This window comes from Prunus mume, linkage group LG1 (genome assembly GCF_029339155.1).
Source record: "Prunus mume cultivar Tortuosa linkage group LG1, ASM2933915v1, whole genome shotgun sequence".
Classification (NCBI taxonomy): Eukaryota; Viridiplantae; Streptophyta; class Magnoliopsida; order Rosales; family Rosaceae; genus Prunus; species Prunus mume.
The window spans coordinates 8,996,716-9,013,182 of record NC_142698.1 but is presented as its reverse complement, the minus strand read 5'-3'; the positions used below and the strand labels follow the sequence as shown (position 1 = coordinate 9,013,182).

Below are 16,467 nucleotides of genomic sequence, written 5' to 3'. Positions count from 1 at the left end.
TAATAATGTTTTCTTTTTTTATTTTTTTTATTTTTAGTATAAGCGATAGTGTAAACTACAAGAGAGAGGATTTCACACACACAACTATATATGATGTCGTGAAGATTCGAACATGAGACCTATGATTTGCAAGTCAAGACTCTTTTTCATTGAACTAGACTATTTTTGCCTTTAATTTTCTTGTTAATTTAGTAATTACATACATAACATATGTTATGCATGCAGCACAGCAAACATGCACTTCTAAAGTGTGTGCAGCTGTCTGTTGTTTGTGCTTCTTGAATAACTCATTTCGATTCTGAACAAAAAAAATACTTGTCGACATGCATGTATTCATTAAAACGTGTAAAGCCATCCATGCCCTCTTGCATGTCTAAAACATGTATCTAAGTTGGTCTAACATATTTTCCAACTTTGAATGCCATGAATATGAGGGTTTTGGTTTCTTCTTTGTTGTAACTTGTAGCCCTTAAATTAATATCTAATCTAGATAAAATCCTACCAAGAAAACCAATCTCCTTGAGACAATAAAAAACAAAACCAATCACCTAAACCAAAAATTTTAATAAAATAAAATAAAAATTGCATAAGCCAAGTTGGTTGCAAATTGGGTTAGAGGCAAAGTTGAAAGTGAATTATTCCTGCAGTTTAGTTTAGCAATCACTCAATTCTTTTTCTTCTCTCTCACTATGAAAATCTTGTGCAACATTTCTCTCGCAAAACCACCACTGATGATTTACATGATTGACATGTGAAAGGTTGAATGTACGATTACAGTTGCACACAACGACTGTATTAAGGCATTCTCTGTTTGTCATCCTAAAAATTGGTATCGCCCAAATGGTGGATTGTTTTCTTTCATACCATCGGCTCTCTTATCATATATTATGTCACGTGATGAGAGAGATATAAACATATATAACTGATTGTAGGGAAGAATTACGAGGATCATTGGATCTGCTAGCAAACATCTTGAAATCGAATAAACTTCATATATTCCTCTTCGTCCACTTTGATTTACCATAATCAAAGGCTTTTGGTTTTATTCTTACAAAAATTTCGAGGGATATCTGATCAAACTACATCCATAAATAAAACAAACTCAAATCCAAATACAAATTAAATTATAAAAATTTTACAAGCTTTTATCTCCAGCATCTTGCCTTTGCAGCCTGCAATCTGAGGCCACCATATTACTAGACTTTCTTCCAGAGCTTCTCTTTCTCAGGAATTTTGTAGTTGCTCTTGATTGTTTGACACTATCACAAGCCTGCAGGTGGAGCAATGTGGTGGCTGCAATATGCAGTTTGCTGGATAACCCATACGAACTTTATTTTCTACCAAGTACAAACAATCATTTGAAATGATGCAGTACTTTCGAAGTTGTTTAGAGGCCTAAAGAGAGCGACCGTTGAGTTCCAATCCTTCTCTTCCTAAGTCGTTCTGCGATGATAAAGGATAGCTCAAGAGCCTGAGAAGCATTGAGCCTCGGGTCGCAGTGTGTGTGGTAACGTGAGCTCAGATCATCGAAAGTCACTGTTCGAGACCCTCCAATGCACTCTGTCACATTCTGGCCCGTCATCTCCAAATGAATTCCTCCAGGATGGCTACCTTCTTGTTCGTGCACATCAAAGAATGCTCGCACCTCAGCCTAAAACAAATACAAAATAACAACCGTGGTTACATGATAATTAGTTAATGATGTTGGTAACAAATAAATAGCTCACAAATTGTTAATGTACTAGGATAATGCAACCCATCCCCATCCTTCCACATAATAACATTTAAGTCGAGTAGAAAACCACATGTTGATTGACTCTCCTAAATTAACCACAAACTAGCAACAATGAATTAGCCACCAGAGGATTATGAGCACTATTCACTCTACAGGACATTTCTTACACATTACTCCACATGACTTGGATTGTTCACCCAACAGCAATCAAGGGGAAAATGATACTGACTATATGTTGAAAAAGAAAAGAAATAGGTAGTGAAATTATACCAGAATTGAATCAAATGGACGTGTTTTAAGTCCACAAGGTGCCTTTATGGTGTTTCCGTGCATTGGATCACAGACCCAGGTCACAATTTGCCCTGCTTGGCGGACAGCCCTAATCAAATGAGGAAGCTTGACTCTCATGTTCTCAGCACCCATTCTTGCAATGATTGTGATCCTTCCTGGCTTGTTACTAGGGTTCAGGATTTCGATGATGTTAACAAGCTCTTTTGGGTCCATTTTGTTGCTCACCTGCATCACAAGTCATCTTAAGTCAATGTAGTTGCAATAGACAAAAGGTACAAAGGAAAAACGTCAATTATGACATTTTAGTCACTCAACTAGGATTAGTATGAGAAAGCCTACCTTGATGCCAAGGGGATTGGCAAGTCCTCTTAGGAACTCTACATGGGCACCATCCAGTTGCCTGGTACGCTCCCCAACCCAAAGCATGTGAGCAGAGCAATCATAGTACAAACCAGAAGTAGAATCCTTCCTTGTGAGTGATTGCTCATAGGGCAGATGCAAACACTCATGGGATGTCCAGAAATCAGTTGTTGTCATGATGGGGTGTTCAATTGTAAGTCCAGCAGCAGTCATGAACCCTAAGGCCTCATCGACCCGGCTAGCCAGTTCCTGGTACCTGTTAAACCATACCAACAGAAAAGACACACAAATTGAAACTCAATTGCGCCTTAGGATAATACATACAGGTTCACTAATTCGGATATTTAAGTTTGATTTATCTCCAGAGCTCCTATGAGTCCACAGTTTTTCCTAATGTTTTCTTTACTTTTGTAAAAGAGAAATCTGCTAATAGACATTTTTTGGTATTCATTTCAGTCCTCTAAACAAATATCACTATGGACGGCTTGAGTGCATACCTATCTCCCTGCTCGCTGTTCTGAGCAAAATCAAGATTCCATTGTGTAACCCTCTGCATAGCCGCATACCCTCCGGTGGCAAAGGACCTAAGAAGATTCAAAGTAGCCGCAGATTGGCAATAAGCCCTTATCAACCTCTGAGGATCTGGATTTCTAGATTTCTCATCAAAAGCATCACCATTTATATTGTCCCCTTTGTAACTTGGCAACTTCACTCCATCCTTCACCTCATATGCCTCCGATCTCGGCTTTGCAAATTGACCCGCCATTCTTCCCACCTAAATCAACCAACCCCACAATTCTCAATTCTCATTCCATATACCATTCAAAATCAATCAACTCAGAAACAAAAAACTCAAAAAGAAAACAACAATCTTTCTATAACCCACATGAAATTATCAAAAACTGTACCTTGATAACAGGCATTTGGCCTCCGAACATGAGAACAACACCCATCTGAAGCATAACTCTGAAGGTGTCCCTGATGTTATTGGCACTGAACTCCTTGAAACTCTCAGCACAATCCCCACCTTGCAAAAGAAAAGCATTGCCCAAGGCAGCCTCAGCCAGCTTCTCCTCCAAGTGCCTGGCCTCTCCAGCAAACACAATCGGAGGAAAAGACTCGATGGTCTGGAGCACAGTCTCGAGCGCATTCTGATCTGGGTACTCCGGGAGCTGCAAGGCCTTCTTGGTTTTCCAGCTCTCCAAGCTCCATTTGCCGGAAACTGGCTTCACCTCAGTCAAGGCCTTGGGAGGCTTTTCGGCGACGACGGGGGCCTTGCCGGAGTCGGCGGCGGCGGCGCAGATTGGGTGGAGGGTCTTTCTCTTGGTGAGGAATGGAGAGAAAATGGGTTGGTGAGATTGGGGGGTAGGAGGGCAGAGAGAGTGAGTATTGCAGAGTGATTTGGAAGACAGGGTTGCTGGGTTTGTCAGAGCCATTGTTGTCTCTCTCTCTTACTCTCCTTCTTTGGCGAAAGCTGAAAGTGAAATTCTTGAGAGAGAAAACAAGAGACAGGAGAGAGAGAGAGAGGGAGGAGGAGTTGGTAAGGAGGCTCTGAGAAAGATGGGGTTGGTTTGGAGGGGTTTATATAAGGTTTTTGAGGGTAGACTTCAAAAATCAGGTGGGTAGTTAGAAATGAGGGAGAAAGGGGTAGTTTGGTAAATATCAGTGGGTCACATGCTAATTTGGAAGGGAAACTTAGGTGGGGTAAGGCTGTGAGGGGCCATATGGTCATTTTAGTGGGGTAGTTATCTCACCAACCGATGCTGGAGATGGTACCTTTATTATATTATTATTTCATTCATTGATCACCTACTACCACAGTACCATCAAGTATATAGCCTATTGGCCTTCGAGCATCCAAAGGGGGGTGTATTTTCCCACTTTTATATCTCTTTCACATTTTGGAGTTGTAAATGTGATTTTTGTTCTAATAAAAAATATATAAATTTAAAGATGTATAATTGATTTTGCTCAGTTTTGTCCATATTTTGTTACTTTTTCTCTTGTAGGCTCTACCTGTAAATGATGTTATAAAAAAGATACACATGTGCATCTAAATTTGTATCTCACCTTCCATTTCAAGAGATTCCGATCATAAATTGTGTATATTTAATGTATACATCATTATACAATCCCCATTAAAGATGCTCTTCCTAGTTATGTTTTTTTTGGGTCGAAAACGCCTTATTAGTTTTACTTTTAAGTATCAATCTCATAATAATTGCTCTTCTATTATTGTTTCTTATTTGGTTTTTTCTTCCCTATATGCCCTGCATCAACCCTACAAAAAAAGGGAGGTAATGAAGAAGGAAGTGCATCTACCACGAGCTAGTGCTTCTTGTAATGGACACACTTCCCTATGTTGTGGACATGGATGTCGGTATTAACTTTATGTCTTTCAAAAGAATAAAAATAAAAATTTACCTTAGGGATACATTTGATTGGTGGGAAAATGACTTGGGAATGGGAAATTATTTTCGTTCTCATATTTAGTAAGTTCGTGTTTGGGAAAAGTTTCATGCTCCGTGGGAAAAAAGAGAGGGAGAATCAAGAGAAACATTAATTGTGTTTTTTGTGACCAATTTGACCCCATTAAAAATATCAGGTATGTTTATTTATCAAGAATGAGAAAATTTAAGAATTTAATAATGGGGAAGTAAGAAATTTGTTATGGGAAAAAGTCATTCCTATTTAGATGTTTACTAACCAAATGAAATCAACACACGAATGAAAATTATAAAATTGTATGGTTATTTTTGGAAGGTAGTAAGGAAGAACATGAATGGAGTCGGATAAACTACCCCCTAGTTGATATGATTCCTTAATTTTCAGGATATGTGTTTACGAATTTTTCGGTGTTTAGTAAGTGTGGGGAAGTTAGTAATTGGAATCATTCATTTTTCTCTCATACCCATTTACGGTAAGTAAACATAAGGAAGTATTAATTACCTTTTTTTAACTTAGGGGTATATTGAAAAACTAAACAAATTTTATTTCCAATTTCTACACAAATCAAACATGAACAATGTATTTCCATTTCTCATTGTCTTGAAAAAGACATGAGAACTAATCTCCCATGAATTTATTTCTAAGAACTAAACATGATTAGGGTCAATACAAAGCATGACGCAATTGTTACCCCCAAAATTATATAAGCAATATTGGGAAGGGGGAATCGAACTTAAAAACATTGACTCCCCCTTTCCAATATTGCTTGCATAATTTTTATTTTTTTTTAACAAAAAAACCCCCAACAACAATTAAATGGTTTCTATATGTACATTTTTTCCGGCCTCAAATTTGTAGTAACCCTTTTTTTTTTCTTTTTTTTTTTCAGTCTTAAGAACTTGGTATAATTTAAAGTTTGTTTCAACTTACTAGAAAATTGATTCCACTTATGGTTTTCCCTTTATTACTTTCACTTTTCACTGTTTTAAACGACACTGACATGCAAAAATTTCAATTTTCATGTAAAGTCATTGGTTCACTTTGAATTAGTTCACTGGTAGTAGGCACTCCAATTAGAAAAGCAAGAAGGCTATTGAATTTATAATTTATCTAGGTACATAAAAGAACCCTCGTCATTACTCGGCCTAACAACATCCTAAACAGAGGTCTTTTGTTTTTTTTATTACAAGTGATAATCTGTAAAGAAGATGAGGATTTTTCACACGTGCACAACTAAGATGTTATGGAGGTTTGAACTTGAGACCTATAATTTGTAAGTCAAGCAGGGACGGTCTCTAGAAGGTTCTAACCTGGGCTATAGCCCAGGTGAGTTGTTGTTTTATCAGCCAAAAATTTAATTTAACCCATCCACGCTTACTAATGACAATTATGTCATCGCTCATTCAACAGTGCACTCAAAGAAAAGAAGATCAAACAAACTAATGAATTGATGAATTCTTTGACTATACCTGGACATTCTTGTGTAGGACATCTCTGTAAAATTCTCTCTAAAATGAAAAGTATTTCTGTCTCTGTAAAGTTCTCTCTAAAATGAAAAGGCATTTAGCACATGGATCAATTTTTTTTATTTTTGTTTTTGTTTTTTTTTTTTTTTTTTTATCATAAACACATGGATCAGTTAAGAGGAGGATATTCATCCGAAAGATGCTTTCTCCTCATTATTATAATCCAGAATCGTACCAAAGTAGGTGACAAAATGCACGTGGATTGAACCACAGTCACAAGTTTTTCCTTTTTAATTTGGGACAATTGCCTATCAAATAACCCAACTTTTTTTTTAATACTCTAAACTATCTAAAATCATCTAATCTACGATGAAGTGAATTCGAACTTAAAGTGTAATGAGATGGGTTTATTGTTTTAGTTAACTTGCTTAACTCACGTTTACAATCAAATTTATTTTAATAAAAAAAGAAACTAATTTATTTATTACATGCATTTGTCATCGTTTGTATTGCGATATACTCAAATTTAGAAACAGGTTTATTTGCTTCCTAACCATGGGTAACTTTTGTGTTTAACTCCCATCCTCTGCTAATTGAACTCAACTTTAGAAACACGTGTGACTAAGCAAAAAATTAATAGAAAAATAACAAGAGCAATTCTTGAATTGAGTTTCAACTTAGATCTAAGTAACTGCCTTTTTCATAATATCTTTTCCTGCATGCCTATTAATCTGTTTTTCATTCATGGTTGATATTTATTTATTTTGCACCAATTTAATTAGTAAAAAAAATTCTGCCACTTCATTAACATGGAGAGGAGGTTTCATATATGGTTAATTTCAATTTCGTACTCTGAATTCTTATCCTTAAGGTACATTTTGTCTCTGTACTCTTAATTTTAACGATTACATATCCTATGCTTTTAAATTTTGCAATTTAGTTCCGACGTTAACTTCGCCATCAAAATTTCCATTAATTGTTTGCATGGCCGACATGGGTCTCACCTATTCACTTATTTTGATGTTAGTTGAAGAGTATTTTTTGATAATTGGTGTCTTCCCACCCATGAAGAAAACATTACATGCATTAATACCAGTGGTGGGGCTAGGCAAAAGGCAGGCTGGGTGCCTGCCCAGCCCAAAATTTTTCAAAAAAATAAATACCTATATGTGTTATAAACCCAATCCAAAAATAAAAAGAATTAAAAACAAACCCTACCCATATGTTGCCCATCCATGTGGTCCCATCTTTTCTCTCATTCTCTTTGGCTATTAGATTTCTTGTTTCTCTCTCTCGCTACCAGGCAGCAGCAAGTTTCTCCCTTTGTTTTTTCTTGGTTCAAATTCTTCCTCTATTGGCTACATGTTCTATTATCTTGGGTGGGCAACTTGACAACAACATCTTCTCCTCTCCTTTTGTCACCAACATGGTATTATTCTCATTCTCTCCTTTGCTATATATCTTTCATTATAGTTTTAATTTAAAATTGAGTATTCTAGGGTTTAATTAGGGATGAATTATAATTTTAAAATTTTGTTGAAATTAATTAGGGCTTTGATTAGGGATGAATTATTCTAAAGCTTTGATTTTAGATTTTGTTAAAATTGAGTATTCTATGGTTTAATTATAGATGAATTATAATTTTTGGTTTGGTTTTGTTGAGCTATTATGAGAATTTGTTTGACTTTTTGTTGGTATGTTTCATGAAAATTCTTTCTAAATATTATTCGTATGCTATCTTTTATTATGTTGGATCACAATCGGAATCCCAAGAGAATAAAGAATTTGTTGTCTTTTTTTTAAGAAAAAGAATGATGGGTCATCATCTAGTATATTGCCTTCTAGCGCTTCTTTATCTACTGCAATATGTGATGAGCAAAATCTTCTTGAGTCTTGTCGAGCCTCCAGTTGAAAGTGTTGAATCTCAAAGAGTCGATGATGATCATGATTTTAATATTAATTATCTTGAGCGTGATCCAAGATTACGTCGTTTAATATGCAAATATCCGGTGAATGAACAAAATAATGTGCAAAGAGCATTATTCTTTTAGGACCATGTCAACCTGAGTTAGAAGATTATCCAAGCCACTTAGATGGGCGGGACTTTCGTCGATTTTATAACAAGTTGTTTGGCCAATTCACTTGGCTTATTGTCTTTTTTTTCCTGGCTTCCTATTTGACATGAATCAGTCACACCCAACCTTTATTGTTGATGAGTATAAAAAATGGAAGAGAATTGGTGGGAATCAATGTGCATTTCAACATCATGTTGGCAAACTAAATTCACCACATCATCTTGCTATGCAAAAGTATATTAGCGTAGAAAACTCATCTCTTCATATTGAAAAAGTGGTAGATAAGCAATTAAAACAACAAGTGGACAATCGGTTGCGACTTACGACCACAAATGAGAGCATTAGGTATCTAGCAAATCAAGCATTGGCTTTTCGAGGCCATGATGAATCCATTAACTTATCTAATCTGGGCAATTTCATTGAAGTGCACATTGATTCCCACCAATTCTCTTCCGGAAGAAGTAACCAACAATTTAAAGAGAACTTATTTGGCAATGCAGAGAGTAACTATATTGCTATAATGTCTTTTGAGTTGTGTTTGCACTGGTTTTGATGGATAAAATTATGGGATTGACTAATTTTCTTAGTCAAGCATTTCATACTAAAACTCAAGACACTGTAAGTGCTTTAAATTTTGTTGAAAACACAAAAATGCAACTTCAAGATATGAGGGAACATGGTTGTGATGATTTATTCATGAGTGTGTTATCATTTTGTGAACTACATGGTATTGATGTTCCTCATATGGGTGCTCATTCTATGACGGGCACACGTCGTTCTTGTCAACAAAAAGATGTTAATACAATTGAGCATGCATATCACGTTGATGTATTTAATGATATTATAGATTGCATATTGATGGAGTTAAAATTTTTACTCTTAGCTCATCATTGGATTCTCGTAATTCCTTCAAGTCATTCAATATTGAGTATATATGTAAACTTGCTGAGAAATTCTATCCAGCTGATTTCCTTCCACATGAGTTGAAAGCTTTAGAAATAGAGCTCAGGTATTTTCAAAATGATATACATCGTCTTCCTTACTTTAAGGAAACCACTACTCTTCCTCAGTTATGTCAACAATTGGTGGAAACTACTTTGGCAGAAAACGACATTTTCCTTGACAGGTTGATTCGGTTGGTGCTGACTCTTCCTGTTTCTACAACAACAACAGAAAGAGCTTTCTCATATATTAGAATTATTAAGAATCGACTTTGAAGCTATTGGCTTATGAGTAAGTTTGCTAATAATATCGATAATGCATCGATAATTGAGAAATTTAAGAGTTCCAAGCTTCGCAAGGTTAAATTTTATATTTAAATAGTATTGTTTTGTTTTGTTTTGTATTGCATTGCATTTACTTTTGGTTTTAGTTTCAGATTTTGTATTTGTTGAACTTTTATTTATGGATAGAAATGCATTTGAGGGTAAGGCTCATTATGTCCCCCCAACTAGGTGTATCTTTTTATGTTTATTAATGAAATTCACTCGTACCGTCGAGTTTAGTATGTGTTGAGGCCCAAAAATCCAAGGGGCTAAGCCCAAATTAATCCTTAGCCCAATATGGGTAATTGGATGCAAAATAAGCTCAATTGGGATAAAAGGAAATTTATAAGAGCCGCCAACACAAGCTACAAGCCACGAATCATGCTAAACAAGCACGTGCAGAAGAAGCCAAGGACATACCGATATTACTAAATCATGCTCACATGCCCATTCGGTGCTACTTGGCCCGACTCTAGCCTATCATGGCATAATGAAACCCCAAGCACGAGCATAGAAATTATGCGCATTCTAATACCAGCTCGTCACGAGCTTAAGTGGGCCCAAGCCACGAAATCAGGGGCTTCTTGAGAAGGTTGTGGTATGGAAGGTGACAAGCAATCACAGGGCCCATTGAGGGTTCAAGGCGTAGGTTTCAAAGCCACAGGGGACTTTGGAACTCAAGCCCGCTCCTAGAACCCAAGCATATGGGTTAGCATGAGAGGAGAAAAATTGACCCATGCTCTAGGAAGACACCAGGACCCACCAAAATATTTAGCCCACATCAATAGAATTAAAGAAAGCCTTTCAGCAGACTTGACAAAAGCACACCAAATGTTAAGCAGCAAAACAGAAGACCCAATACCATATGTACAAGCCCAAACCCAACAACTTACAAAAATCTAGCGTCAAGTCCTATTCCGTTTGAATTCCAAACAATGGAGCCATGGCAAGACCAGAGGAAATCCATGGGGGTGAGGGAAGTGTCCGTCGGACAAAGGCTCCATCTCTCCCCTTTTCCTCATAGCTCTGCCTTGGAAGAACATAAATAAGCGGTGGCGCCTTCCCCTCTATGGGAAAGCCAGCTGCGTCAAACCATTGGAACCATAAAGGGTTCCTTACCCATGCTCCTTGGGTGGGGAAATTCATCAAAATAGAGCTAGGTAGGGCTGCCAAGGGAAAAAGAAGAAGAAAACAGAGAAAGTGGAGCTCCTAAGCGCCTATAAAAGGAGACTTTTGCTATCCAGAAAATCCATCCACAACTCAACGATCAGGACCTTGACCAAGCTTTGTCAAGCAAATGCAGAATTTCCTCAAGCCACCCAAGCCTTTCTTACATTCATCTTTCTTCTTCTTAGGATAGGGCTCGCACTGATATTTCCTCCGTAAGAAACCCACGTTGTCTTCTCTCTCTTAAATTGCTAAACTTGTGAAAGCTTAGCTCCCATGCCACATGCTCCTCAAGCTAAGCCATTAATGAAATCCTCATGCTTATTTGGGTGTTAGTGAAGTGATCCTGAGAGTGTTCTTTTAAAATCTCATTAGATTTTCTAAAAACTCTCTTGGGAGCTTGTTTTTTCGAACTCAGGCATTTGGGGATTTTGCTCGTTGCCTTCTTCCAGCAGCCCAGGCCCATTAGTCATTCTTTGGAACAAACCCCTACATAAATGGCGACTTCAGCTGGGAACAAGCTGCCATTTCTTGATGCCTCCAAGAAAGAAAACCCGAAGCAACACCATGGCCTCCCAAGATGGACCTGACCATGGTGATTCTGAATCAAGGCAAAATGCTTCCTCTAGAGGACAAGAGCGTGCAAGTGAGGAAGCATTCACCCTCACGATCTCATCACGGCTATGCAGAGCCATGGGGGAAACCAGAAGGAGATGATGGACACTATCAAAGAATTAAAAATGCTGCTTCCAAGCCAAGCGAAGAGGATAGGCGTCCTTGAAGAATCGCATTCTTGGAAAAGGTTACGAACAAAGGGACCGTCTTTTGTCACTCAGAAGATGTCGTTGCCATGTTTGGAAAGGAGCTTAGTCGAAGTCGGGAGGATTGGAAGTACATTCCTCAGCCACCGTACCAGCAAGTTTACTCCAGCAGCCCTATCCCAAAGGTTACGAAACACCAACCTTTGTTCTCTTCGATGGGAGGAAAGGAAGCCCGAAGGAACATGTCAGCGATTCCTTGATGCTTTGGGGCCGCAACGCTGGTGATTATAATTTGCGACTCGAGAATTCTCAAAGAGCCTCACCGATCGGGCTTATACATGGTACACCACGTTGGCACCAGGTTCTATGCGTTCCTGGGACGATTTGGCGAGCAGGTTTGTAAAAAATATTTTGGCCACGAGGAGAGGGTCACCACCACGCAGCTCAACAACACTGCCTAAAAAGCAAGGGAGGATCCGTGGACTTCGTGAGAAGATTCGGGACTTGGCTCTCGATTGCTATGGCGAAAAAGATGAGGAGGCACTTGTTGAGATTTGCATCAGCAACATTGTGGCGGACTATAAGTATACTTGGAAAATATAAACATCAGCCAATTTTGCAGGCTGGAAGCGGTAAGAAAACGAGCATGTCTGTCAAACCGACATTGGACAAAGGGTGGAGGAGTGAGAAGAAGAATCACATCAGGTGTTAGCCACGGATGAGAAGCCATCTAACGACTTGCTCACATACGAAAGATAGGGAGCGTACCGCCATTGCCTTGCAAAGATGAAGAGTTTCATGCCATCCTCGACACAATGATTCTTGTGGCGCAATCAAACCTCTCGAGCCTACAAGGTCCCCACCGGTGAAAAAGTGATCCCGAGATCTTGTCGCTATCACGGTTTGTAGGACATCCGACCATCGCTTGTCAGAGTTTAAGAAGGATCTTACATGGCAAAATACACGAGGGAGTTCTTGAGCTTCCCTCTAGGAAGCGAGCTATTGATGAGGACCCTTTGCCAAAGCGAAGGGGGAGAAAAGCGGCTGCTGTTATTACGTGTTCAGATGATTTGCTCGACGATGACGAATTATGCCCCCATGGAGGAATGATCCAAAGCCACCGGAGGCTATTTGGGAGCCTTGTGGAAACATGGATAAAGCTTACTGGTGCAAATACTCGAAACCACCAAGCTATGACACGCCATGGCCACTCGATGGCTGGGATAGTGTGCAGACGATGGGGTGTTCATGTTGGACATGCGGAAGAACAATGCCGGAAAGCCTCCTCCGGACGGCAGGAAACGTCTGCTGTGACATTTCACTCCCTTCTGAGGCGGAGGCTGAGGCCCTGTGTGGAAGCGATATCTGGGTTGAAGCAGGACCCACGGCTTCACGAGCCCTCGAGGAATCCTAGAGTTAAGTCACTCTTTGACCAACTTGGTTTGGGCCTCAGCGAGAAGCAGCATTGCTGTAGCCCTTATGAATATTCTGCGAGAGCCAACCTATTGCTTCTTGCTCAACCTCAAAGGTCATTCTTGGAAAATGACAACTCTATCGTTTTCACAGACGAGGACATGGAAGTTCCATAGCCGGATCATAGGAGGCCGCTTTACCTGGAGGGACAAATCAATGATGTGTTCATACGGAGGGCTCACAGTAGACACGCAGGTTTTACATTAACATCTTGCCTCTGTCTGTACTTACAGCAGCTGGTATTCCACTATCCAAGATCGTGCAGTCTCAAACGAGCATTAGCGGTTTTGGGAATCAAAGTGAGGTTACGGTTGGATATATGCAAGTAAATTTGAAGGTAGGGCCCATCCGGTCACTCACCAAGTTCTATGTGGTGGACGTAGATGTGGCTTATCATGCTTTGTTGGGAAGGCCATGGCTCAACAAACATAAACTTGTGGTCTCTACGTACCATCAATGTGTAAAGGGAAGAATTGGGCTAAGACCACTCCGTATACCAGGGAATCAAGCACCGTTCAATCAAAGCGAAGCTCACTACTCGAGGCAGAATTCTGCTGAGTGCCAGTGCCGGAAGCAACCCATCCAAAGTGGGACTTACCGCCATCGTGGACCGAGATTCGTGATCTGAGCAACGAGGCTCATAACCATCGTTGATCGAGAAAGAAAAAGGCACTCGGAGGCCAACAGCCATGCCTCACGATCACCCTCAATGCTCAAAGGTCACGTTGCCAGGATGGGCGCCATATAAACTTATGGCGGGATTGGGGCTTGGCCGTATCCTCAGGAAAGCCCGAGTATGGTGGAGAAACTATGCAAGCGAGATAGCGCGAGAGTCTAGATGGCAAAGCACCCTTGCCTTGTCCTTTCAGAACCAATAGCGGCGCAAGCACATGCAAGATGGCTCGTAGTAGCTGAGCGGCTGGAAACTAATTGATTTAAGTGATGACCCCTCTGTCCCAAGACCCATCTCTGTCAGTGTTCATTTAATGGGGAAGAAAGGGAAGCTTTGGTGTCGTTATTGAAAGAATTTCGAGATGTGTTTGCTTGGAGTTATGAAGAGATGCCCGGCCTTAATCCAAACTTGGTAAGTCATACGCTGAATATTGAGCTCGGTGCAAGACCTGTTGTACAACCACGGAGGAATTTTCATCCAGAAGTTGAGAAACAAATCAAGGTGGAAGTCGAAAAGCTGCTAGCCGCTGGATTCATCAAGCCAATCAAACACCCGACATGGCTAGCAAATATCATACCCGTAAAGAAGAAAAGGGGTAATCGAGAATATGCACAGACTATCGTGATCTCAATCGGGCCTGCCCAAAAGATGAGTTCCCGCTGCCCAACATGGATATCTTGATTGATTCAACCTCGGGTCAAGGCATGCTATCCTTTATGGACGGATTTAGTGGCTATAATCAAATCAAGATGTCTCCCAAGGATGCCGAGAAAACAGCCTTTCGAACACCTTATGGAAATTTCTACTACACGGTCATGCCATTTGGTCTCAAGAATGCCGGTGCTACCTACCAACGGGCCATGCGGCAGTGTTTCATGATATGATGGGAAAGGAGGTGGAAGACTATGTGGATGACCTCGTAGTAAAATCCAAAACCAGAGAAAGTCATCAGGGAGTTCTGAGGCGGGTCTTTGGAAAGGTGCCGGCTGTATGGGTTAAAAATGAACCCAAAGAAATGCGCATTCGAGTCTCATCCGGCAAGTTCTCGGCTTTGGTACACCAGCGTGGTATAGATGTGGATTCTGAGAAAACCAAAGCCATATGCTCTCTTGCACCACCTAAGAATCAAAGGAATTGAAAAGTTTTATGGGAAGATTGTCATACATTGGCGTTTTATTCCGAGCCTTGCTGCAATGATGAGTGTTTTCACTCCTCTCCTTAAAAAGGGAAGCCATATATATGGAGCCGGGATGCCAAGAAGCTTACAGTGGTACAACAATCGATCACAAAGCTGCCCACGATGAGGCACCTATTCCTGGACTTCCACTCAAGCTTTACTTGGCTGCGGCGAATCTGCGGTTTGAGCTTTGCTTGCGCGGGGACGGCCATAACGGGGAGGAAAGCCCGTTTATTATGTAAGCCGACAACTGAGAGGAGCTGAGGCAAGGTACCCAAAAACGGAACTCTTATGCCTTGCTCTTGTCTATGCTGCACAGCGCTTGCGACACTACTTCCTTGCTCACAAGTTACAACTCATAGTAAAGTCCGATCCCGTAAGATATCTGCTCACAAGGCCAGTATTATCCGGACGTCTCGCACGTTGGTTATTGCAGCTTTCCGAATTTGATATCATATGCACAACTCCTAAGGCCATCAAGGGACAAGCTGTGATTGACATGCTAGCTCTATTCCCCGAAATAAAAGGATCAACCCTTTCCAAGGAAGTCCTCGGAGAGCTGCCGGAAATGGTTGCTACTGTTACAGAGGATGAACCATGGACCCTCTACTTTGATGGGTCTTCCACATCAAAAGGTGGAGGGGCAGGTGTTGTGCTCGTTAATCCCTATGGGCAAGCTACGACTCTCTCATTCAAGCTAGACTTTCCATGCACGAATAACGTGGCAGGATATGAAGCTTTTATTGCGGGATTGTCCACAGCAAGAGAAATGGGCGCAGAAAAGGTGAAGATCATTGGCGATTCAAACCTGGTGCTAAGTCAATTGCAAGGAAGCTTTGCGATGAAGGAAGCAACCTTGGCACCATATCGGACAGCTTGAAAGGCTCATTAATTCCTTCAAGCAAATCATGATGGAGCACATTCCAGGAGCCACCAATAGGTACGCTGATGCTCTGGCCACGTTGGGATCAAAGCTCTCATTTGTGCAAGAGCAGCCCAACATCACCGTGATAAGGAGAAGCACACGTGGTCGAAGCAATGGCTGGGACTGCTGGAAAAGGATGATTGGAAAGCCATGAAGAAAAAGTTAGGTGAAGAGAGCGATTAAAGACTTGAAAGACTATGTGACTATCTTTGGGAACTCTACAGACGTCTTCGGAGGTGTTCGACCCTTGTGTTGGGATGGCGAAGCAAGAAGGAGGTTGCAAGAGGTACACAATGCCACTATGGCTTGGAACCGATGTCGGCTGGGCGCTTAACGCAAAGGTTATTATTGGCCAGAGATGAAGAAGCAAGCGGCTGAACTACAATTCGATTGTCCCACCTATTCTACGATACCCTCTACGGAGGAGTCATTCACTGTTTCATTTGCAGAAGATTGGCGGGCTCCATACTTGGCATTCCTTGTTGGAGGAACTCTGCCGACTAACCCCAAGCTTGCCTATAAGCTCAAAAAGACCGTAAAGAGGTATTTTGTTGATGGGTCAACTCTCTATCGGAAGGGGTTTAATGGTGAGCCATTAAAGTGCTTGGGAGAATCAGAAGCACAGCAAGTCATGCAAGAGATTCATGCTGG

The 16,467-nt window shown here is 40.5% G+C and overlaps 1 protein-coding gene across 1 annotated transcript; it reads right to left on the bottom strand.

Moving 5' to 3' along the window:
• Nucleotides 1-970: 970 nt before the first annotated feature.
• On the bottom strand, nt 971-3,988 carry LOC103333844 (phospho-2-dehydro-3-deoxyheptonate aldolase 2, chloroplastic-like). Its single transcript, XM_008236751.3, has 5 exons — nt 3,295-3,988; nt 2,884-3,161; nt 2,366-2,642; nt 2,006-2,251; nt 971-1,651 (listed from the first exon to the last, which is right to left on the bottom strand). Exons 1-5 carry the CDS (start codon nt 3,820-3,822, stop codon nt 1,388-1,390), a joined length of 1,593 nt encoding a protein of 530 aa, XP_008234973.2. The 5' UTR covers nt 3,823-3,988; the 3' UTR covers nt 971-1,387.
• Nucleotides 3,989-16,467: the final 12,479 nt, after the last annotated feature.

Bases quoted from the DNA above. Each gene is read 5' to 3' on its own strand.
- LOC103333844 (XM_008236751.3), bottom strand. From the start codon at position 3,822: ATGGCTCTGACAAACCCAGCAACCCTGTCTTCCAAATCACTCTGCAAT. The intron at 3,162-3,294 runs GTACAGTTTTTG...TGGTTGATTTAG, and splicing joins GCCAAATGCCTGTTATCAAG to GTGGGAAGAATGGCGGGTCA. The intron at 1,652-2,005 runs GTATAATTTCAC...TATTTGTTTTAG, and splicing joins GTCCATTTGATTCAATTCTG to GCTGAGGTGCGAGCATTCTT.